Source organism: Anopheles merus, chromosome 3R, assembly GCF_017562075.2.
Source record: "Anopheles merus strain MAF chromosome 3R, AmerM5.1, whole genome shotgun sequence".
NCBI lineage: Eukaryota > Metazoa > Arthropoda > Insecta > Diptera > Culicidae > Anopheles > Anopheles merus.
In genome coordinates this window covers 3,909,501-3,933,570 of record NC_054084.1, presented here as the reverse complement: position 1 = coordinate 3,933,570, position 24,070 = coordinate 3,909,501, and the positions used below count along the sequence as shown (strand labels likewise).

Sequence of the window (24,070 nt, the reverse complement as noted above, 5' to 3'; positions counted from 1 at the left end):
TGGGACACTGTGGCACCCTCTCGATGCCATACCCTGACCCCAGCAGTTGTCAGCGGCTGCGAAGGGAACGAAAAGAAGGGAATCTTAACGTGACTTGCTCTGGCGACGACCACAACGACGACCGGCGACGACAACAAGCCGCAACTCGGGTGTAAAGTGGGGGGAAGGGGGGGGGCTATGTCGGCGGCAGCTCGAGCATGCGCCGTGCCTTCTCTTACTTGTGTGTGTGTGTGTATATATTTACGAGCATGATATCAGAAATTAATTTTTCATTTTCGATACAATTATTTGCTGTTGGTCTGAGCATGTATGTGTGTGTGTATGTGCAAACACAAACCGTATGGAAATATCGGGATGCGGAAATCAAGTGCCCTTAGGGCTCGAGTGGCGTTTTGCGGTCGCCGTAGCGTTACGCTAATGCCGGCCGGCATTTCACGACGCTGGCGATGAAAACAAATCCACGGCTGGCACGGATGCAACGGCGAGATGATCTTTCAGATTGAGAAAGGCACGTGGGGGCAGCAATCTGACAGAGCCGATCAGGCGATGGAAGTTGGTGGGAGAGTTTTGGAAAAACAGTAGATATGTCATACGATATCAAAACTTATTCTGAAATATTTGTATGGCACAAAGACATTCCTTGCCGTGTTTGAAGCCCGTATAGGAAGTGTCCCTTAAATTGATACGAGTCCCCTTTTTCGGAAGGTGTCAGGCATTTCTGTTTGTTTGCTAAGCCTAACCCGAATTCCATGATTTCGGCCACCTCTAAGCTTCAAGCAACAATAGCAATCGGGAAACACATCGTCCTGTCACGTTTCCCTCGTAAAGAGTTCAATCAGCAGCGTGCACAACAAACGATCAGTTCCGTACGTGTTGCTGAGTAAAGTTACCTGAGCTTCCGATCAGCAAGACACCGGAACCTTTACCCAATACCCTACGGGCGAACCGCCAACTGGAACGGCACAGGGATTAAGTGGCTGGCTGCGTGGGAATTTTGACACATTTTTCTCGACCTGGGCCTGGGCAGGTAGGAGTGCCTGTTTCTCGGAACTTGGAACCCATTTTTATGTGGATGATCCGTATCGGAATGCTGCCCCAGGGATGCTGTGAACGTACTTCCGGCCCATGTCCGGCGCGTTGGGAAGTAAGCAGGAGAACAAAGCCTCTCCTCACAAAGGCAATAAAGGAGCCGGGTGTTAGGGGAATTGAAGGGTTTTGTTTTCCTTTCAGACGTGCTTTAAGGCGGTGAGGTTTTTTTCTCCTCCGAACCGAGTGTTCTTCATGGTAGCGAACGCATTGGAAAGCGTCGAGATGTGTCCCAGACAGAAATGTTTGGAGAAAAAACAAACCACATGCATATGCCGCCGGTTATGATTGGACGTTATCTTGCTTCCCTCCATTTGGTGTGTAGATAAGTGATGGATTTTTAATTAAATGAAATGTAATTATCCAGCGACATAGAGAGAGAGAGAGAGAGAGAAAGAGAGAGAGAGAGAGAGAGAGAGAGCGAGCTGGGTTTGGAGTCCGCGCCACCTACATTCACGCCAGCACGCGATGCCATACAGCGCCCGCTAATGGTTTCGTTGGCGGCAGGATTAGAGTTTGAGTAGGTTTTTTCTCCTCCAAAACGTTGAATCGGCCATGTCGCTCCGGTCCGAGACGATAAGCCTGGCGACGGAAAGGTGGTCGTAATCGAAAGTGCGGCAGCTCCGGCGATCCGGTGAGCTCGGCAAATGTCCAGAAGTCGCCGATCAGCTGATCTCATACACACCTCGGAGAGCGACCTGTTTCGTAGCGCACAGCGTTAAACCGTTTGTGTGTTTGTTTATGCCTGAGGTCGATTTCGGGGGTTATTTTTTCCCTCTGCTGGTTGCCCCGACCTAAAGTAAACGATTTCACGGTGCTCCGTGCTACCGCTTGCGCGTAAATAAAAGCGAGCGTCTCGTCGAAACCCATCACGACGTCCGGTTGATCGGTTTGCACTAGAATGTGGGGATCATAAAATGGTCCGCGCGGGAATAACAACTACCCAACCATCCGGGACCAGGGGGTGCCACAACACGGTCACACAGCCACATTTATTGGGTGGCGCTATTTTCGAACGATCTCTGCCGCGAAGAGTCCTTCTGTTAAAACTGGATTAATCCGTACCGTCGTCGAGTTGAGAAGTTCGGGCGACGCCGAGAAGCTGTCTCAGAGATGAGATCCTCGGATTATCCTACCACACTGCAATGATATTGGCCGGATCTTGTTGGCGCAGTTTGAACGTCGAGTTGATAATTATAGTTCACGCCTTGCATCTCCCAGAGGTACGACCCAGTGTGCGATGGATGCCGTACGCCTGGTTGCAGTAATGTTTAGGGTTTTGTTTTCTCTTTACCGCCCTCTGGTATGTATCGCGGTTAGTGCAACATGGAGGAATGCAACTCGCAAGCGAGCGAGTGGCACACTGCGAGCCATAAAACGGGTGTCGTCAAGTGGTGCAGCTATTTCGGTATGGCGTCGGGGCGCCACAATTTAAATTGACAATGTGTCAGTATTTAAATAGCTAAACTTCTGCTAGTAATAACCCGAGCGCGGCACAGATTGTGCTGTAAACGTCGACAAATGGGAAGTCGTTTGGTGTGTATTTTGCGTCCATGATTACTAGAGATTTGTTGGAGTTTTGTTGAAGGGAGTTTCTGGAGTTCGCCTAGAGTACACAAACCTTTATGAAATTGTTGGAATAGCGGCCAGAAAACTTTCACCTTTTACATTCCGTCAGGTGTGTCGGACCAATTGCGGCTGTAACCTCCATGCACTGATCATGTCGTACGATCGCTCTACCTCAATCTCGATCGCGTGGAATTCGAAGGATACAGTATCGATCGGCCCATTGCCACGGCAGCGATCATTGCATTGTTGTTTCCATTGTCTGCAGGTGTCATAAATCGATTTAAAAGAATGTCACATGGAAATTCATTTCTATCGATCTTTTTACTCCCTTTCGCGTGTCGCACCCTAAGGGGGAGGTGGAGGGCGTGCTGGTTGTTTGCTATCATTCAGCCCCAACACACGTTGCACCCCAGCACTGTGTTCGTGTCGTGCTGTCTGTACTTTATCAAGAATTCATCATTCGTGGTTGGCCTGTGGCACGATCGACACGGCACACCAGCGCCAGGGGTTTGCCTTTTTTTTGTTTAGAGGTTTGGCATGTCCAGGGAAGGGCAACTGCAACTAAAATGAAGGGGGTCCGGGGGACCGCTCAGCCCTCTCCCAAGCTCCCAAGCTCCCAAATGCTGCCAGGTTGCACACTTGGTGGCGACGGTAATTTGCAGTTGTCTCACCGATTGTTGGTGATTTATTGCGATTTGAATATTTGAAATCACGAACTGCTTTGATTTCCTGGAGCAATGGAGTTCCTCCCACCCCAGGCCGCCAATCTGCCCGACTGCAAGATAACGGCTCCGTTGTCACACCAAGTGACACACCAAACAGGGGCCCGCTGACGGTATCGGGTATCTCGAAAGTCCGTTGCTGGCGGGCGCGGGCACTCCACACAATGGTTCGCACCACACGTTTCAATCAAATCGGACCGTGCATAAATGTACATATATTCATTGCGATTGCTGGCCCCGCGAGCATCATCACCTTGCAAATGAGATGAACAAGGGGGCACCTATTCTCACGATCAACAGGCACGCCACGGAAGATCCTTTCGACGGCGGCCTGTCCCAACAGACCTGTCAAGTGTCAACCCGCCGCGGGGTAGATTAATGGCGTACTTAGTGCCGATAGAGATTTTGATACATAAAATTGAGCGATGTTACGTGTCGGTTGGTTGGTGTTAATTGTTTCGTTAGCGGAATGTCACCACCGGCTAGTAACGACAGCTTGACATGCGATCTTTGTACGCGGAGTGGACGGAACTGTTGGAGCACGAGTACTTCCCCAACAGTGCACGCTCGCTTTTTTTTTATTTTAGCAATCAGTAATTAGAAACCATCAACAAGCCGAGACTCCTTTTAATCCTAGACGCAGACCGGTAAAGATCATATCGGATATTACTTCTTACGGCACAGTGTTTGAGATGGGAAGGATCGCTTTGATTGAAGCTAACAGGCCGCTTCAACAGATGCTCTCTTGCGCGCGTTCTCGAGCGGTGCACGTTTGAAGATTTATGGTACAGTAAACTGAAGTAAATTGATTACGCGAAGGTTAATTTAGCGTGGATGTGTGTGTGTATGTGTGCGCAAGGGGGCTCGTGCATGGCCTGGCTTTGGCGTAAAAAGGGTTCCGGCCGGCCGTCTAGACGCCGTCCGCCTGCCCGGAGTCGATGAGTTGTAATAATTTGCAATAAAGGAATGGATTTGTGGATAAAATTTATAATGCACCCAACCTTCCCCGCTTTGACCGGCGGCGGTGCGGGAGTATTCAAGAAGCTTCATAAAGCGATCACCCCATACCATGCCACGCACGCCAAAACAGATCCATTACACGAAAACGGATGATGACAGCACGCCAGCAGCAGCAACTCGTTTGGGGCGATATGATGGCGCGCTTGGAGCGTTCAGAGGTTTCGAAGGCATCGAAAGATGTTTGTTATGACGCAGACCGCAACGAATCGCATCCGCCGCCAAAGTGTGGAGCTGTGGACGGCGGGCCTGAAGGGGTGGCGTAAAATGTGAACGCTTTTCCAATCCATCAAATTATAGGTCATGACTCAAAATTGATTCTAGATCGGATTTTTATTTTTAGTATAACACTCCACTCCGGTTCGTTTCCTGAGCGGATTGACGTTCCCAGCGCGTTCGGTTCGGTCGTCTTCGTCACCGTGGTCGTGGTGGTGGTCGATCGAAACGTGACGTTCGATCGGTGGCAGATTAAGCTTCCACTGAGTGTATGTGTGTGTGTGTGGGGGGGGGGGGTTGATTGCGGGATGAGGCACAAGGTGCGCCATTGGAAAACAATAAGTTTAGTTGAAATTTATGAGTCAGATAAAGTGTTGTGATGAGAGCCAAACGGGCATTAAAATCGGTGCCCGTTGATGATGGACTGGGTAGATGGATTTATCGTGCAAATTAAACTATTCATTGACTGAGTCACAGTTTAACGGGATAGATGGAGAGGAAATAAAAGAAATCGAGAGAGAAATAGATCAGAACCATTAATTGAATGGATTTTTTGGTGGAATATTATATTTTTGAGAATAAAATAAATTGGTGTTGGTTCCATGTCTGTAAATCGCTGGAGTTGTTCCGTCTTTAGAACTGGCCGAAAGGAACAATATGCTGTCATAATTCTGCTTATACAAACCTTTCCTTCGCAAAACATCAGCAATTCTTCAAAGGCAATAGTAGAATCATAGTGGTCTTGGCACATCCGCTGCGTCACCACACTCTTTTGGCAGCAAGCCGCCGCACAATGCACACACGCACACACACACTCATACAAAGTATCGGTAGAACCGGCAACGACCGATCTTCAGAAGCGAATAATGGTTTTACAATAGGCTCAACAGATTAAGATCTAGCCAAAGATCTATCGGCTAAACGGCGGTGCCCATATACGTCGCGCGTGATCCGCCTCTGGTTAGAGCGCTCTGGGGCCTCTGGGACGCTGGGAGACCCAAGCGGCCGCACGGCTTTACGACACACGCACAAGCCTCGCCTCCCACAATTGCCTGCTTGGACAGTGTTGGCAAGTGTGTCTAGTAATCTGTGCCGCGAAGCACCGGCAATTTGACCGAAATGGAGTGACAATCACTCTTGGCACGACTAAATCCTCCACCTCGCGGACGCTTTGAGACATTCATTCTGAAGAAGACGCGCGCACAGGCACGGGCAAAAAACGGCACCGATGCTGGGACACTCTCGTGGCAGTGGGTTGGATTGGTCCGCTTCCTGGAAATGGGAAGTTTCCACCAAAATTGGGCGTCCGATCCGATCCGGATGGTGGTGGGCAGCGAGACTTCATTTTGGACGCCAAGCCTGGTGGTAGGGGACCGTAATTAAGCGCTGTGCCTGGTGGTGGTAGGCGGTTGGAAGATGCGCACAACGGCGGTCGACAGATTCGATTGCGCACGACGATAAGAGAGATCCGTACGGATCAGTTTACGGGAGGAAAGTCCGATTTGCTGGACCAGCGATGGGAGCAGGGTATGGGGCGCGCATGGTGAATACAATTATGGTGCTGGCGGGCGAATACTGGTTTGACGCACGGAAGAGTTCTGCAAAGGGCCCGAAACGGCGCGCTCGCACTTTAATGCATCCAGCTTTCGAAGTTCCCCGTTCCATTTGGGACGACAACCGATTGGACGGCTGACGACGGAGGCCCGACGGAAGCAGCAGCTGCGGACATTCGGGACAGCCCGTTAACATGGCTCCAGCATTTTTGCCGGCGCCAGTCCAGATCCGAAACGGCGACCACCAATCAGACGGCTGCGGGACGGCGCGGGCTGAGATATTTGTGGCCTCGGTCTCGGCTTTGCCGTGGCGTCCGATTTCGAATGTCTCAATATTTTACCTTTACGGTGGAGACTTCGGCGATCGTATCAGCGGGTCGTTTGTGGCGCACCGCATTTGGCTGATGGAGCGGGCTCGGGTCGTTCAGTTTTAATGCCACTGATAGTGGTGTGGTGGCTTGCGCTGACCCCATGGGGGAAGCCGTGCATCTCTGGTGGGAATAGTGTGGTATGCGCGACGTTCTGATGAGGATGCTTTCAAAGCGTTTAGGAGAATATGCATTGGCCAAATGGATTCTAACTGCTTTGGAGAAAACAGAGCTTGCGGGGATAGCAAGGAGTCGAGTCATCCATTTTTGAATTTCGGTACAAGTACCTCACAAAATCTGTGTTTTCCTCTATCTCTCTTTCTCTTTCTCTCTCTTTATTTATCTATGTCTGTCTCTCTCTATCTGCTTCTCACTAACCAAGAGATGACTTCAGTAAAGGTCTGCGCGTGACTACGAGGTCCAATGTCCAAAATCCGCCGGGCGGGTTGTCCGGCAAAAATCGTTTGTTAGTCAGCGTTTTATGGCTGATTAAAAATGCGACGCTCGCCATTAGATTAATGGTGTCGCATTTCACCATTTTGGCACAGCCACACACGAGCGAGAAGGAACTGGGGGCGGTAGGGGGTCGATGGACGCCTCGATTTTGTGAAGGAAAGCAGGCTCTTCCGCCGCGCAAGATGCGAAGGTGTGGCATACACACCTCTAGATACATATAGATGTATTTTTATACTCCGAAACCTGCGATTCGCGCGGCCCGATGGCACCCAAGCACTCGGTTGGTGACTAATAAGGCTCGACGGTGTGCGAGTGTCTGAGCTTAGGTTTCGCGTGTCGGGACCTTGCCTTCGTGGGACCATCATCGCAGCAGCATCATCATCTCCGTTGGCAGAGGCACCCTTGACGGGAGTCATTCTCGTGGGTGTGTATGTGTGTGTGTGTGTGTTAGTCGAAGGTTGGCTGCGACGCCGCGGGTTTGGACACTAGAGGTGACAATTTTCACAGCATGTAAGTGTGCAGCGATCCCCCGTCGTAGAGCGTGAACGCAAAGGCAATGAATGAAGTCGCAAAATGTGTCTTTCGCGCAGGCGAACCACACGGCAAGATAACGAACCGATGGAGGGACGTCGGCGTGGCCGGGATTAGAGCGCAAATGGTTGTTGTTGTTAAAGTTTACGATTAACGTATTAGCTAGCGCTACGGTTGACAACTCTATTAAGCGACAGGGCGTGAGGTTGGAATAGATAAATCTGTGCAGAAGATAAAGGAAGCGAGCTCACGAGACGTGTCAACCGAATTTCACTCGCCAAGCAGGCAAGAAACGGCGCAGAAAGGCTTTTAGCGATTTCCGCTTTACTTGATCGGTGACCGGAAACTGTGCGTCGCCGCAGCAATCATTCACCGCGAGCTCGTTGATGTGTATCGCAAACATCAATTTCGTGTCAAGAGTGTGCCGCTCGAGCGCAAACGTTTATGAAATCATTCGCATCAGGGCTGGGAGCGAGCGCGCGCGTAACGCTCGGTTAAGATCGCTCATGAATGGGCGCTCCTCCGCAGCTTGAACCAAAATCGCTCTGTACGCGTGTGTCTGTGTGTGCCATCTGCCGCGGCAGCAATTGTCCCCGCGGGGTCGTCAGGCCGGGCACACTTATCTTTTCTGACGGACGCGTGTGCCAAAAGCGGGCACGGGAAAGGTGTAACAGCCAGAGCGAGGTTCGTTGGGGCCGTTTTTGCCGTTGTTGTTGTTTTAATTCCATGTTGACATCACACGCGGCGGCGGCAATCCCCCTGCTTGTTCCGTTGTCCATTGCGCGCACACACACACACAAAGGCACTCGGCCGGCTCTTTACGGCGACACACCGACGCGAAGTACACGCCGTCGTGGCCCCGGGCACGTGGGTACGATCTGGCGCGCGCGCGCGCTGACTCGTTCGCTCGTAGGGAGTTTAAGAAAGTGTGCGCATACCCCCGCGAAAACAAAGCGAAAAGTACGGGAAATAAATATACCAAAAGTGATAGAGAGGGAGAGAGGAAGAGGGTGAGAGGAAGAGAGGGGAACAAAAACGGGGTGAACGGGATTTCGGTTTTAAATGGATGAATCGCGTATCTCGTGCGGGTCGTCGCGTACGCGACCGGAGGCCCCCGGATGCGCAACGAGCGGCCCACGCAGCCCCGCACAAAAACACACACACACACACACACACACACACACACACACACACACCCAAACACACACAGGGGGAGAACATTTAGTTTTTACGACTTGTGGCCGATTTGTTGGGCTGATTTCTCGCGTGCCGACGACGGTAAGTTCCGATCGGACGCGATCGCACGCAATCACGCCAAAAGGGAACTGTCGCAACACATACTCACGTGGTAGTAACAGAAGTAGAAGTAGTAATAGAGGCGACCAATAGAAAGGGACAGAGGGAAGGGGGGAGGGAAGCAGCTCCATCACTTCATTCATAGTGTGTGGTGTGGCGTGTATTTTCCAGGCTTTCATTCATGAAAAATCCCGTCCGCCTCTGGTCGAAACGTCGCGCTTGATGTGCGCCCCGGGTAAGACCCGCATACGCAAGCACATCGTATGCGCCGTTGCACCAATGTGTATGTGTGTGTGTGGAGACATTACTGCAGTCAGGGGAGAAGTGGAGTGCAGAAGATGCCACAGCCCACGAGAGGAGCCGAGGAAAGAAAAAGTTTGTGGCGCCGGTCTCAAGTGTCTCGGGCCTCGCGCCAGTTCGGATCGCGCATTAGGTGGGAAGTGCTGACTGCTGCGGGCACACAACAATGTGTCTCGGCACAGCGTTTGGCTGTGGATGTGTAGGACGGCCCAAACTAATCTGATGAAGAGGGGGGGGGGGGGGGTGAAGGGCCACCGACCGACGGTGGTGAGGCCACATCCAGCAACGGTACGCCTCCGGACTGGCGGATGGTTTTTGGGCCGTCGCGATGGTTTCGTGATGTGATTATCTTCCTTTAGAATTTATTTCATTAGATGATGAGTGGAACTGTCTATTCCGGGAAGATCGCCCCGATTTGATGAATCTGTGCGACCGGAGTTATGGCCACTTCTTGGAACGTGCCAGCGGTAGAATTTATGGCTCGGCCAGCACAGCTAAATTGTTTGTCAATGTTGTACAAATTAATGTCTGGGAAATACAGCTACAATAACGACAATTCTTTCCTTCTCTCGCTCGGTGCCGTTTTTTTTTTCAGATGAATCTAATGATGAAGCTGCTGGTGCTACTATCGCTTCTGCTCGTCCACTCGTCCGGCCACCGGATACAGCTGTCCGACTCGATCCTGGACATCATCAACACCCGGCACGTCGAGCAGATACTGGCCGAACGGCGGGCGAACGCGTCGCGCGAAAACGAAAAGCGCTACCTCGTCCAGAACGACCTCGACGAGGACGTTACCGAAGACGGTGCCGACCTGTACCAAACGCCCGAGGTGGCGCTCGACTTTGATTTTCACGGCCGGCGCCAAGGCGGTCACGGATCGCGCCACTCCGGTTCGCCCGGCCATGGTCCCGCGCTCCCGCACAACGGATCCGGCGGCAGTGCATCTTCGTCGTCGTCGTCGTCGTCGGGCGATCTGCTCGCCGATCTGCACGCCTACCGGGGCGACAAGCTGCTGAAGTCGAGCAAGAACGCACTGCTGGTCACGCGCAAGGAGTATCTGAAGAAGGACTGGTGCAAGACGGAACCGCTGGTGCAGCGGATCCGGGAGGAGGGCTGCCTCAGCCGGACGATCGTGAACCGCTTCTGCTACGGCCAGTGCAACTCGTTCTACATCCCGAAGTCGCCGAAGCGCAGGCGCCACCACGCCGGCAAACCGACCGTCTCGAGCTACTCGGTCACCAGCCGGCGGGACCTGGCGGACGGGGGTGGCGCCGGCGGGGGCGGTGGCGGCGACTTTGAGGACGAGGATCTGACCGGGCCGGCGTTCCGCTCGTGCGCCTTCTGCAAGCCGAAGAAGTTCACCTGGATGACGGTGACGCTGCGCTGCCCGTCGCTCGTGCCGCAGCTGCGGCGGAAGCGCATCCAACGCATCAAGCAGTGCAAGTGCATCGCCGAACCGCTGAACTAAGATGGGCGTCTGTGTGCGTGAGTGTGCGTGAAAGAGCAGTGTGTATGCGAGTGTGTGCGTGTGTGTCCGGCAGAGTGAAGGTTAGGGTTACGTTTTGATTAGTATTATTGTTCGTACGTAGGCAGTAGCTGTTACTATTATGTTTTGCCGTCGTTGTTTCCAACCCCGAACCCGATCCAATCTCCCCACCTTCCAGGCATTTGTGCACTTTGGAGCCATCGTGCATCCAATCGGAATGCGTAGGGAAATGGGGTACCGGAGGAAGGGGGTGGAATTTTTAAACCATAAAGCGCGCTGCTATCACCATTTTAGAATTTAGTTTGGAGCCATCTTTGTTATGAAAGGTGAGGGTTATGTTGTTGTTTCGTTTTTATTCCTGTACGATATGAACCAAGCAGAACAGAGAGCGAGAGAAGGAGAGGGAGGGAAGAGTAGGGATGGGAGGAGACACGAAACGAACTGGAACATCCTTGTCAGTTAGCTCCCATTCCATCCCTCTCGAATGGTGCGCTGGCCAACCTTCCATTTACGTCCATTTGCGCACGAGCACGAGGCGTTTGTTTTTGGGACGTTTGGGCCGAAGATAAAGTTACCGCGAAGTGGTGGGCCGCGGAAACCACACCGTTGGACATCCCCATCCCCCCGGTCGTCCGGGGGTTGAGATCCACCCGTAGGAAGGTGGTAATTTTCACCCCGCCGTTCGCCCCCGGCTTTAGCGCTTAGAATGATGAATGGTGCGCGAATTTGCCAAAAGCGAACCTCGAACGCGTGCGCATGTACATGTGGGCATACAGCGGCGGCTCACCGTGAACAGGAATGGTCACTACCTGGCGAGGGGGGGGGGGGGGGAAGCTCCCTCTCATGTGGGTCACAAGAACGAGAACCGGTGGTATTGCCCGTTTGAATGGGATGGGTTTTAATGAAACGTTTTGCGGGTAGAGTGCGCGGGAGCAGCTAAAGAAACCCCCCTGATTTGCCGGATGTTCTGCCGCTCTGTGGCAAGAGTCGGAGCGATGCAGTAACTGTCCTTTAGTGGTGGTAGTTTTCCAATAGGTTCATGTGCAGCGCGGCACACAATAATGAGCCGCAAAGTGTCTAGTAATGAGCAGTTGGTTGCGGCCCCCCCGGCAGCTGTCTATCGTTGACTCATCGCCGGTTTGCAGTGTGCATCACTATGCTTCCTGCATTTGGCGCACGTGACCGCACGGTTTTGCACTGCAGCCGCTGGATTGATTGGAGCTCATTCATTCAGCTTTATGACCCCCCCCCCCCCCCCCGGCCAGTCGGGCCCGGATGAGTGATCGCTTTGTGACGCTAACGCGTTCGCGCTCCAAATTCAGCCGCTGCCGTCTACTGCGACCACGGTACGTGCCCCGTACGCCGTCCATGAACTTGGAGCACTTGTATCGCTCACTCTCTCTCTCTCTCTGTCTCTTTATCTCTGTTGCGCTCATCCCACTCTGATGTCATGCTTTGGTGGCCGATGAGCCTCCGAACCGAGTCCGCATCGATCGTCGATGAGATAATCTTCCGGCTCGGAGGGATCATAAGGTGGGTGCGGGGAAGGGCTCCTACCGTGCCCGGGGCGAATAAATTAGTTATGATTGGATGAGGTGAGCTGCGCGGGGAAGGGTGGAGAAGATGTCACCGTTCGGCAGAGGTCGCAGATATGTGTGCCGGCCCGCAGAAATCGGATAGACTCTCGCAATGGCGGTGTTAATTATGGACGACCGTTCGACTGCTTTTTTGGGCCCGTTGGACTCGCTTCATCTTTGGCTGGGGTTTTGCTGTGCTCGCTCCCTGGCTCAGTGGCCGCATGTATCGGATTTCCGTGCCGCCAAAACGACGCAATAGGTCGGCCGGTGGTGCGTGAGTCATGCCGACGTTTTGGCATCGCACGAGCCTCCTGCCGAATGGTGCCTGCGCGCGAGTAATTCTGTCACCAGCGTCTGCATAAGTCACCACCTAGCAGCAGCAGCAGCAGCAGCAGCAGAGGTAGCACACCTTCGCTGTGGTGGTGTTGTTGTGCTAAATTTGTGTCCAAAATGCGTGTGTTTCTTTTTTGGCCGTTGGTGTTGCGCGCTCACATCTGTGTGTAAGCCAAACGGGCAGTCGAACGGAATCACCTGCATTGGCGAGACCGGTCGGCCGATGAATCAGCACCGCCGGAGTTCCTGGCGCGGAATCGGGTACGCGGGCGGCAGGGTTGCTGATTGAGCCGGGGCGTAGATCAATTATCGATCGCGACGGGAAGCAGTCAGCCAGAGCGCTTGCAGTGCTTTCCCCGCTTGCTGGATGGCATTTGCAGTGGCATCCGTTTATGATGCTAATGTGTGTGTGTGTGTGTGTTTGTCCTGTGAAAGGGGGGGGGGGATGCAAGTTTGTGAGGTGATGGAAGCCTTTTGGGTGTGTGAATTTATGTGAAATGATCTCCCGATCGTACATCGATCGTTGTGAGTAGCGTGGGATAGCTATGCACAGAGATGGATAAGCCAAAGGATGAAGCGCGCCCGCACGGAATAGAAGCATAAATAACACACACACACTCACAAATAAACAAACAAAAAGAGAGAGAGAGGAATGGAGCCAATCACAATGATAATAATAAAACATGAAGTAATGAAATCGTAACCACCTTTCTAGTTGTAGTGCAACGAATATTTATTGTATAGCGAAGCCGAGAACAAGAAAAAAAGAAGAAAACAAACAAAAGGTTTATAAGCAGGAAAACGCATAATTGTGAGTCGCAGTTGGTAAGAAATATTACAATCACACAATAAAAAAAAACGCATAAACGATGTAGAGGAAAATGCAAGGAAAAGTAAACAGCACAAGAACACGAATGAAGAGCATTAAAAAGATGAATGTTAGCAAAGGAAGTGTGTTTCGAGACAAAGTACCAGCAGAAAAGCGAATCGAAAAGAAAACACGAACGAAATGCAAACGAGAAGCTAGCGACGAGAAGTTCCAACAAAACAAGTAAATAAGGCAACAACAAAAAACACAATTGGAAAATCCCTTAATATTAAGCGAATGCCGCATCTACTAGAGTGTGCGCGTGTGTGTGTCGGCGTGAGTGTGTGTCTGTGTGTGTACTTTTTTGTTATAATTTAGTCAGGTATTTATCGCAGCAACAATAAGAAGAAAACAAGGAAAACGAATGTTCAATTAACTAGCAAATGGAAGTATTCCATTTCCCTTCAGTTCCCGATTCAGTATTTGCAGCATTGAAAAGCTACAAAGCTGTAGAATGCAGCAGCCGCACACATACACTGAAATGATCGTTGTTCTTGTTCCATTTACATGTGCGATTGTTACTCTTGCAGAAGGCGCTGGTGGCTTTTGCAGTTGTAGAGTTAGTAAAATAGTGTGAACATAAAACAGCAGAGAGGAAAACGAAGTCATTTAGCTTTCAGAGTGGCATTTTCAATAAATAGGAAACGATGTCAACTGCTAACGTTGCTTCAATTGGATGTAGGATGATTTGAGAAATGTTGGTGTAGGTGTGTAGAGCAAGCACAGAAACAGAACAAAACAACTAAAACAAACCACTCCAGAAAAACAAATCTCTGCCCAGTCTTCGGAATCAGATGTTCCTACCAATTGTAATATTTAATTAGTTATCGCACTCTGTTGTTTGTAATTTACTTCATCACGTGCCCCTCCAAAAAAAAAGAAAGAATGCTCCCCAGCACAGTAATTGGACCAGTTGGTATGATGGGCCGGTGTGCAACAATTAGCGCGCTGAGCGTCATCGCGGGTTCGAACAGCAGCTGGAATGCGTGTGAGTGTGAGGCACCTTTTGCGGTGTTGGAAGCATTTGGTGGTGCAGTAGTTTAGGAGATGCCACGTGCGCCCAGAGTCCCAGTCCATTGGTCGAAAAGGGCCGTACAGTCCGTAGCATGATAAGGCACATTTAGGGCGCCGAAGAGCACAGATTTCTTCAAACATCCATGAAGGAGGAGCAAGGATGCTGAGGCTCTCGGCAAGACAAGAGCTAATTTAATCGAAATCGGTTAAAAGGGAAAGCGTTCGTAAGCTTTGGAAGCGCGTAACGCACCATGCAAACGGTAAAGAGTGGAACGAAACTTAATGATGCAGTGAGGGGAGACGTATTCAGAGGACAATAAGAAAAGCAAACAAACATACAAAAACACAAAACAAACCATGCACACACAAAAACAAATACAAACTACAAAATGCAAAATAAACCCATTACTAAAAGAAACTTAAAGCTTAAAGTGTGTGAAGAGATACGAAAGAAGAAGCTTCCGAATTGGGAACTGTAAAAATGTAAGTAAAAATCAAGCTTTACAGCTTCCCCCCACCGGCGACGTGGTGTCAATCGAAAGAAACTATAACCCGAATTATTAGCATTTACCGCAATAAATCAATCCCGTTCTGCCCTGATTGGGCACCAATTTGCGATCTCCTCCTTCTTCTGCTGCTGCTGCACCCCAAACTGCACTTTGCAAACACGGGCGAATGGGGCGAATTGTTCGGTCATTTGTGTGCTGCTACCTGCGGATGTGCTGCTACCAGCATTCCCTCACCATCTTTTGGGGCAGAAGGATACCGGCCGTAGCCGCTTATTAAATAATAATAACCAGGCCGCAAAGCAGGGCTCCAAATTCGCCTTCGAAAAGCAGACACAATGTTTCGTGTGTTCGTGTTTTGGGGAGGGCGCCCGCTACGAAAGAAGACATAAATGGCAGGACTGACTGGTAGGATTCCCCGAAAGTCCTGAGCGCAACCAAACACGCACTCACGCACACAAACACACTGCCATCGCTCACTGGTTGTGTTTTTTTTGGTCGGGGCCCTGAAGAATGGCGCCTAAATTGCGAAAGAAGACTTGGCCGGTCTTACGAACGAAAGAGATGAAGAGAAGGAGGGGTTGAAGGGAACACCAAAAGCGCTGTGTAAAGGGCCCAATAAAACATCTGTCCATCTGTGTCTTCTGGCACTGGTCTCTTGATGTATGCTTTCGGTTTCGCCTGCCGAACGCGGTTCTCGCGAGGGCGCCGTGTTTACCAACAAGTTGGCGAGCGAGTCGATGCAGTTTTTGCTGGGGCTTGCAGGGTGGCTGGGTAAATCTGTCTGAGCCGAGCATCAGTCAGTCGATGGGTAAATATTGCTCGAAATTGATTTTCCCATACGAACGTCGTGATGAATAATATCCGGACACTTGATTGAGAGGGAAAGATAAGTAAGTGTTCTGTCATCTGCTTGAATGATATGTTAAACATGTCATTGCCGTGCTTGGACTTTCCCAGCGCCATCAATAGGACATCGTCATTGGATTCGTGGTAATTTCGTACACTCAGCTATTGTTTTGCCCCAAACAGTGAGGAAACTATGCGGGGGGAAAAAACAGTCTGGTTAATTAATCGTCGCTTTCGGACTGTACAGAGTCTAGCCTAGCGGCCACGGTTGACATATTTATGCTTAATGGCGCCCGATTCAGGATTCAATTGCGCGGGCCAAAACAGCTGTCGAGTGGACTGTAGATTGAATTGAATCACAGTTTCACAATTCAGCATTACTAACTGCCGTACTCCTGTTCTTTTCTTTGTGTGTTTTGTGCTTCCCTCCACCACAAACAGTCAATGTGTCTTTCAACGGAAAAGGGCACATTACTGCAGCTGACTGCATTCTAGCGCCGGTACAGTACGTCTCGCTGCCGTGGCTGAGCAAATCGTAGCAGGCGAGGGAAAAATGCATAAGCGCTTGCTTTATGAACCATAAAATTGTTGCTACTGGAAAGCACGCCACTGGACAGAGCACAGCCCCTACAGACACGAGGGCAGACACACACACACACTTGGTTGACGTGTTTCGACCGAGCTTATCACTTTTGGAGATTAAATTTTTGGATTTTCAGCAGTGCATTGAGTGTGTGTGTGGAAGGGATGAGAGGAGTAAGTTAGTAAGTTTCCAGTTTGGACGTTATGGAACCAACATCATCGACAGGATGCCTCGGCAACAAACCATTTCACTGTCTGCTTGTCTATTGCGCACGACTGGGTTTTGAATGTTGTTATCATTTTCATCCCATTTGCTGGCGTTTGGTTGATCGTGAAGGATCAGACCCGCTCGCATAGGACAAAAAAGAACCTGCCGAGTTGAAGTTGAAACAGTGAGTCTGGGACACACAAAAAACGGTGAAGCAGTATCTACACAATTTGTACTTTGATTGCTTGCTTGCCTGTTTTTGAGTAAGTGTGTGAGACAACAGCAACAATGTAGAAGCAAAAAAATGGTACAAAATAAAATACGCACAATCAGCGACTCTCTGCTCTTCTTCATCATGCTCGGTCCAACGATTCCCCTGGCTGGATGCGGTACGTGAGTGTGGTGCCGTTTTGCAGCAGGGCGAAAACAATTTCCGTATCCGTCGACACCGACGTCCCCATTGGCAGCCTGCTCCCGTCTAGTGGCTTCATAATTTCGTAAGTTTTGCCACCATCGTCAAACTCGTTGATGCGCGCCAGGGCCCACCGGGTTTCGCGTAGTCGCGGCTCCGACGGTTTGACTCTCCGGGCCGGTGCTGCGTTCACCTTCCGCGCATACCGTTGACCGTTCTGCCGGCGAGACTGAACAATTGCGTCAATGATAAGATCTAGGACGAACACGAAAAGGGAGTGGGGAGGAGAAGCTCTTAAATAATAGTACGCCGGATCGCTGGATGATAAAACATTGCCGCGCACTGCGTCTTACCCATCTCGTCGGGCGAAAGCTTGGTTGCTGGTGGTTCGAAGGTTGAAGGTGAGGGAGTGTTCGGCTCGAGCGGGGGTAAAGATTCACAGGACCGGTAGAAGCTGGCACTTCGGACCGGCACCCCGGACGTATCTTTGCACCTTCGAAAGCAGTCAATCATGCGATCCACTCCGTAGAGCACGGAATCGTCCAGCGTTGGGCCGAAAAGATTCAACCGCAAATCGTGCAAGTTGACACCGTTTCCACTCATAGCTTGTGTTTGTGTTTATGGGTAGTTGAACACCAACATTGGGAAGTTTGTTACGGTAGGGAGATAAAAAAAAGAAATCACTGTTGATAAATTTTGAAAATACAAACAACAAAACAGCAGAGCGACTGTTTTGCAGCGCGAACTAAAACGTGTTTTGATGAAAGTGGGCTGTCTACGGTTACTTGGATTTGTGTTGCCGCATACAAGAGAGTTATGTATTTTAATCTTTGTTTAGCATTTTAAGAAAGGCACGAAAACTTTATTGCATAGCAAAAATATAAACAAAATTGTATCAAAACATAAACGAAAAATATTTCTTCTACACTGCGTTCAAGAATTCAAAATGGAACAAACTAACGCTAGAGCGTAACGCTTCGTGTAACATTTAGCCAAGACACAGGCACGCATAACGCTTCGCGGTTGCCATAAAATTAAGCTTTCGTTGATATAAAAGCGTACTGCACCCCTAAAGCAGGGTTAGTGTGCAAGTTTGTAGCTGTTATTTGAGCTTTCGTGATTCTCCTGTATTCTGAGAATATAAAAATGTGAAATGATGTAGTATTTATATGTTTTTGATGTTTTTTTTACTTAAGCGTTATACTTTTTGTGAAGAATTATAACTGATAATTGCCATCCAAGGACGATGATTATAATTTACCTGAAAAGTACTATAACATGACAAGGAATTTTCACATAGGTTTTATAGTTTCTCCTTGCTGTATTGAGGTATTGCGCAATTGATTTGCAATTGATTCATTCGTTTTCTGTTTCATATAATGTTTTATGTGAATAGGATTCTTTGTTTGTTTAATTTGATGCACTTAGAACTGTAGCCACCTAGCCGTACTTCTCAATATAATGAATGTATTTTGCATAAAATTACTATCATAAAATGTGTGGTAAGGTGACATAAATCAGATAGCTGTCTGTTGATTAAAATATTCAAGCAGCTTTGCATCATAAACACGTACAACTTTGATTTATTCCTCGCGCATGGAAAGTTCCTGCAATAATCATCAAGAAAACGACAATTCGTTCATTATTGCTAGTCTACTCAATGGTGCGTAGTGTTGATGCTAGTGCACAAATTAAATTTCATCTTGTAGTTAAAATACAGCTCCACAAAGCGTACTAAAGAAAACGTAAAAAAAGCATTTAAAAACAAAACTACCAACACTTCTGAGAGAGTGTTGTGTAATCGAAAAACGAATCCCACTCACTCCAGTAAAGGAAAACATTTGAAACGAAATGAAGGGTTACAAAAGACCCTCTTTCTAAAGCCCTCACCAAAAGAAATGGCAATAAGCTTGCCAAACCACGACTGCCCAAGAAAATCGATACACAAAACCCAGAACGATAATTTTCCCAACCCAGCAAGAAAAGCAGCACGCAGTATGGCGTAATTCGAAAAACGTTCTTGCTGTACGCAAACGCTCCACTTCGTGCTGTTCTTGTTCCTTTTGGCCCGCGTTGCGTTGTCGACGCTTTCCATCTTTTGCTCGGCGCTCGAGCAACCCAGCATGGCAACCGAAAATGGTACCCAGAATGTATCCATATCAACCCGAAAGGGGGGCCATTTCTGGGGCAACTGATGCGAACGTAACAATTGCGTTCGGGCAGTACATAGAATCTCACCGGAGTAGGCGGAGTTTAGACGAGCAGTGTTGGTGTAGTAGCTGCGACAACACCGGTCGTTGAGAACGGCGGTGCGGTGCAACGGTGGGTCGACTTTTTCACAGGATTCCACCATGTGGGTGTGAGTGAGATTGTGCTGCTGTAAATTAGTTCGCAGGTCATTAAAATGTGATTCCGACAGCGACAGCGGGAATTGCAAATATTGGGTGTATTTTGTAGAATTTCAAGGCTGTTGCAGCAGCTGCTGGCGCTGTGTTCCAATGCGCATCCGTCAGTGTCTAGAAATGATGGCCGAGACACGAGTGGGTACAATTCTTAGTGCATTCCAATCGGGGTAAAGTTACATAAGACATGCAAATATAAGATTCACTGGAAAAGAAATTAGAAGCCATTAGAATGCGAAGGAGTTGGCTGGCAGTGATTACGCGCGGGAGTGGTGTGGGCTTCATAGTATGAAAGCAATCTGTAGAAGAAGTTTAGATGAAGTATAACGAGCGAATTCTTGAAATTTTTGTCGTATGTTGTACATAGAACTTTTAAAATTTATAAAAGATGAATACTAGGTACGTCTAGAGCTTGTTACAAAATATGTGTAAATGTATGTTATCAAGCCATCGAAGTGTTTTTAGATGTTCGATGTCATAGATATTTAATAAAAAGAATAGAAAATCAGTATGCAGGCTGCTATGTACTAACTATTTCTTTAGGTCCAATCAGTATGGTATAAGATAAATATCTTCTTCAATATATGTAATATTTCTTGATTACTGTTTGACTCTTGACGTTTCTTGATGATTTTTGGTGTACTCAGGATGTGTGCCATAGTTCTCTCTACTTACAAAACATACGGCTCATTTTAAAACGCCTAATATGCACATTTTTATTCATTTGTAAACCTCTTTCATGCATTCTGTTTGCGCTATTTATTGCGTCATCGCAAGCAAATGCAAAAATACCTTTTTCTGCCTACTTAACTCCATGTTAAGTTACTATGGAAGCGATGATATGGTCCAACGAGCTTCAGCAATGCAATTTCGCCTGTGCTCGGGAAAACATCCCGGGATCTCTATGACAACGTATTGAAGAAGGTGTATCAAAAGTTTCTTACAAAATGCGCTTTAATCGTTAGCACGTAAATAGTATTCGAAGGGGTTGCTATACCAGCAACAAGCCTAAAACTATGAGAACGTCCTGCCGCTGTTTAATACCTTCAAGAGAGCACCAATAGCTCTTGCCGCCACTAATTTCCCTCTATCGACATTCGGCATTACATTCCCCTTGGATGCGAGAGTTAACACTGGTTAAGTGACTGTTTGAACGACTTTATTAACTTCCGCTGTGACCGATGGAAAAGATTCGAGCAATGTGTTGTCAACATCCTAGTCCGCTTGTTCCAGGCCGAATCAAACCATCAACATCGCCGGCCTCGTGTGTAGGGTTCATTCAGTCGTTGGCAGCGACTTTTGGCGGGGACGAAAAAAAAGAAAGGATGACGCATGATGGTTTCCCTTTTTGGTCACGTGGTCGGAGGAAGAGAGATACTGCATGTGTATGTGTGTGTGTGAGTCTTCTGTGTTTGTGTGATGATGTTTGAGGAGAATAACGAGGGTTGTGGAGTGAAGTGGCAATAAGTTGGCACCAACGCTGCTGCTTGCAGATTGGGACGTCAAAAGGATGGAGTGTCACGAATGCCTTGGCCGCGTGTCGGTTTGCGATCGACTGGAACGGTGAATGGGGAAATGGGAATGGGGCAAATATAGATTGGAATGGATGAAATAGAGCCAGAAGCGACGAGCGTGTCTTGCAAAGCAAAGAGCATAAGAACGTAAAAAAAGGTGGACACGCAGTATTTAATCGAGTGTGGCACACTGATAACGTTCGAAAGAGAAATGGGTATGCCTTTATTAGAACTAAGCGGTTTGTTGCGCGCTGCGATGTACTATGATTGATAGTAGTGTTTGGTTTGTTGCGTTGTAGTACAAAACATTCCCCAGAACGATGCGCACTTTTACACGATGTAGAACATGCCGTTCTAACGTAAGCTAGACAACCGTTACTTTCATTAAGCGACCAAGAATCGATAACGCACGACGCTTCTATCATGGTTTTTGGCTGGCAATGCCGGCAATGTGAGACAGGAAAAACACAGCCCCACGATAGCACGATTTGCACGTGAGTCAAAGCTTGCAGGCATAGTAAAAGGTAGGACAAAACCTACTTCTGATACGGAACCCGCAGAGGATGCAGTAGATCCACAGCGACGTTGTGCCTGATGAAATTGTTTACCCGTCTGTTTGGAGCTACAGCCGCGCACGCCCTTTCCGATAAAAAAGCAGCTTACTTAAGCCGCAAACGCACGCCGCGGCACGTTTCAGTAGACAGTTCAAATGTGTCCAGCATGGGTCATACGGTAGCGGCGGTCGGTGAGTAAGCTATCTCGTGTGAGGCGAGTAAGTGTAGTCTTTCAGCCACTCCCAAGCCGTGTGTTGTGTTGTAGCGATGGTGCGATCATCCGCTGCGGTACTGTTTGTGACCGTGGTGCTGCTTTTGGACGCTCTTCCGGCTGTTGAGCCGTTGGCCAACTCGGTGGAACGTGTGGCCACCGTTGAGCTACTGCCAAACGATTTGATCCAGGTGGACCGAGAACAGGAAGAAACAATTGCCACACCGGTGCAGGTGATCGAGAAGCATGTGGCGAAAACGTGGCAAACGATCGTGAGGCAGATGCTGGCCGATACGCGCACAGGGATGAAGCACAAGCGTACACTCGGCGCTCAGCCGAACACTCTAGTGGAGGCTGTACGTCTTTTTATGATGCTGTTGCGTAAGTATGGTAGAACGAGAAGCGTAGTGCAAAAATGTGATTCGTTAGTTAAATTAATAAAAATTGTTTTCCTCTTCGGCAGCTTTCATTCAAGCAGGACTGATTCCACTTCCTGTATCAAACTTGCCAGTTCAGCCTGGTGCTCTACCGGTAGCAGATATGGCTGGCGTTATGAATAACCCGTTAGCAGTAGCTACAGGTGCCGCGTCAATGGGCACTGCAATGGTACCGCCAATAGCTGTCAGCAATCCTTACACTGGCACAGCGTCCTTCCCGGGTGGTTCCAGTTTGTCACACACTCCCAACGTGCAAGATATTGCCGCCGGAGGGGTTGCTGTGTATCCGGTTGGTAGTCCTGGCTATTCACAAAGTGGTTCCCCTTTGACAGGTTTTGGAAGTGCCCCTCCACCGCCCGGCTCTGTTATAACGGGACCTTCAATGATGCCTGGCTCTGGTTCTATGTTACCTGGAGGCACTAACATGAGACCGGGACATGCTGCTGTTGGTAATGTTGCTACAGTAGGTTAGCACACCCTTCTAGTCTCTTAGAAGGTTGATGTTAGTGTAAAAAGTGTTATTTTCCGTAGGTCTTCATTGACATTTCCAACCTGTTTTCGTTCGTAAACAGGTTTGGCAAATTGGGCCATAATGTTAATAAAGTAAAGTAGGAAATTATAAATGTTTAACCGTTACCTTTTTGTAATGAAATCAGAATATTCTTCATGTTTATTCACACCACTTTAGGTAAAAATGGTGTATTTGTTTTCATGCTAAAGGTGAAGTTAGATCGTCAAGATGATGATGGTCGGGTGGTCTATTCTACAGATGCTTCGGGTTCTACAATGCCGGATAGAATTGATTCATAAGTGGATCGTTTTCCCTTAACAAGATGACTAATTATTCAGCTGTTTTGTACTGAGAAGTCTCGACATCCAGTATAGGTCGGTATAACCGTGTCGTTGCATCGTAGAAGTTAGATAATCTTCATCTTAACTTAAGCTTGCTTTATAGATTAGATGAGTAGATTATTGCTGAATAGTACACTAAAAAGCAGTTAAAACAAACGTTCAGCTGTGATATTAAGCATCATATTTGATTGGTTGTGTCAGACATTTTAATGTCAAATCTTTAACATGAATCACTAAAAAGCTCATTTGTTACTAATTTTTTTAAAAAACTTAACTATTTTGCATTCATTGCTCCATAGATGGAGAGATAAATGGTATATAAAGAGCAAACATCTGATTTTCTACACACACAAAAATGTATTTGCATGTACAAAATGATATCTACAGAGAACTATTGTTTAAAAAAGGCCTTTAAAAATATTATTACGACAGCAGCATCAGGAAAGAAAAGCGTTTTCCAACTACATATCACGAAGCTTGTGATGCATCAACATGTTTAAAATAGATCGCCCCATTGTTTCAACACACAAAGCTTCTTTTGTTTCCCTCATATTCATGTTCCAGCTCGATGAAAGCTCGCCACCTTCATCTATCGCATAGAACGTAGAAGGTGACATTTCTCGCCCGATAGAACGAGGGACACATCACTATTAGCTTGCAGGGAGTGGATGGAAAAAACACGAATGCTAAAATTAACCTGTTTTTGTGATGTATTTTTTACCCATTCGTGTGACATTTAAATAAAGTCCACTTTTCCATTAAACTCGCCGTCTAGCCGGTAATGTAATTTCCATCAACTTTCTCACAAACGCACAAAAACCAGACAGAAACTGGTATGAATATTTAATAGAACTGATGTCGCAATGAAAAGAGCAGAAAAAGTCACCCACTACTACTACTACTATTGAGTACTTTTTTTTGTCCCACTGGGTCCCAAAACCGTGGGTCGGAAGCCATTGCGGTGTGATGGAAACGACTCGGCCACGGCAAATTCTATCGCCATGGACAAAAACGTTATCTTTTTTCTAATGAAATGTGTGCAAAGCGGGTAAAAGTAAGCTGAAATACGGTTGTACATAAGCGACTGCCGGACGGATCCTTCTGGTGCGATTCGAGCTCCACCTTCGCTGTCTTTCAGGATTGGCGCA

The 24,070-nt window shown here is 48.5% G+C and overlaps 3 protein-coding genes across 7 annotated transcripts in view; 2 read left to right on the top strand and 1 right to left on the bottom strand.

The window, feature by feature from the left end:
* LOC121596600 (gremlin-1-like) overlaps positions 1-13,507 on the top strand; it is a 29,049-nt gene extending 15,542 nt beyond the window's left edge. For all 3 annotated transcript variants that reach the window (XM_041921688.1, XM_041921689.1, XM_041921687.1), the window contains exon 3: positions 9,710-13,507. In XM_041921688.1, the coding sequence (XP_041777622.1) occupies positions 9,710-10,585 (876 nt within the window). In that variant the 3' untranslated portion in view covers positions 10,586-13,507. The remainder of the gene's footprint in view (positions 1-9,709) is intronic.
* A 3,255-nt stretch (positions 13,508-16,762) lies between these two features.
* On the bottom strand, positions 16,763-17,748 carry LOC121596565. Its single transcript, XM_041921618.1, has 2 exons — positions 17,306-17,748; positions 16,763-17,207 (listed from the first exon to the last, which is right to left on the bottom strand). The coding sequence occupies exons 1-2, from the start codon at positions 17,553-17,555 to the stop codon at positions 16,894-16,896; spliced, it is 564 nt and encodes a 187-aa protein (XP_041777552.1). The 5' UTR covers positions 17,556-17,748; the 3' UTR covers positions 16,763-16,893.
* A 2,695-nt stretch (positions 17,749-20,443) lies between these two features.
* LOC121596694 lies at positions 20,444-22,742 on the top strand. 3 transcript variants are annotated; one of them, XM_041921855.1, is made up of 3 exons: positions 20,444-21,613; positions 21,688-22,014; positions 22,097-22,742. In XM_041921855.1, exons 1-3 carry the CDS (start codon positions 21,463-21,465, stop codon positions 22,540-22,542), a joined length of 924 nt encoding a protein of 307 aa, XP_041777789.1. In that variant the 5' UTR covers positions 20,444-21,462; the 3' UTR covers positions 22,543-22,742. The 3 variants fall into 3 exon arrangements, with proteins under 3 accessions (XP_041777789.1, XP_041777788.1, XP_041777792.1); XM_041921854.1 differs by having other exon boundaries at positions 21,670-22,014; XM_041921858.1 differs by having other exon boundaries at positions 20,444-22,014.
* The last annotated feature ends 1,328 nt before the right edge of the window (positions 22,743-24,070 follow it).

What these genes read in the sequence shown, in the direction of transcription:
- LOC121596565 (XM_041921618.1), bottom strand. Translation starts at nt 17,555, where the DNA reads ATGAGTGGAAACGGTGTCAACTTGCACGATTTGCGGTTGAATCTTTTC. An exon ending in GCTTTCGCCCGACGAGATGG is followed by an intron (nt 17,208 to 17,305) that starts GTAAGACGCAGT and finishes TGTTCGTCCTAG; the next exon opens with ATCTTATCATTGACGCAATT.
- LOC121596694 (XM_041921854.1), top strand. Translation starts at nt 21,463, where the DNA reads ATGAAATTGTTTACCCGTCTGTTTGGAGCTACAGCCGCGCACGCCCTT. An exon ending in TCATACGGTAGCGGCGGTCG is followed by an intron (nt 21,614 to 21,669) that starts GTGAGTAAGCTA and finishes GCCACTCCCAAG; the next exon opens with CCGTGTGTTGTGTTGTAGCG. An exon ending in TCTTTTTATGATGCTGTTGC is followed by an intron (nt 22,015 to 22,096) that starts GTAAGTATGGTA and finishes CCTCTTCGGCAG; the next exon opens with CTTTCATTCAAGCAGGACTG.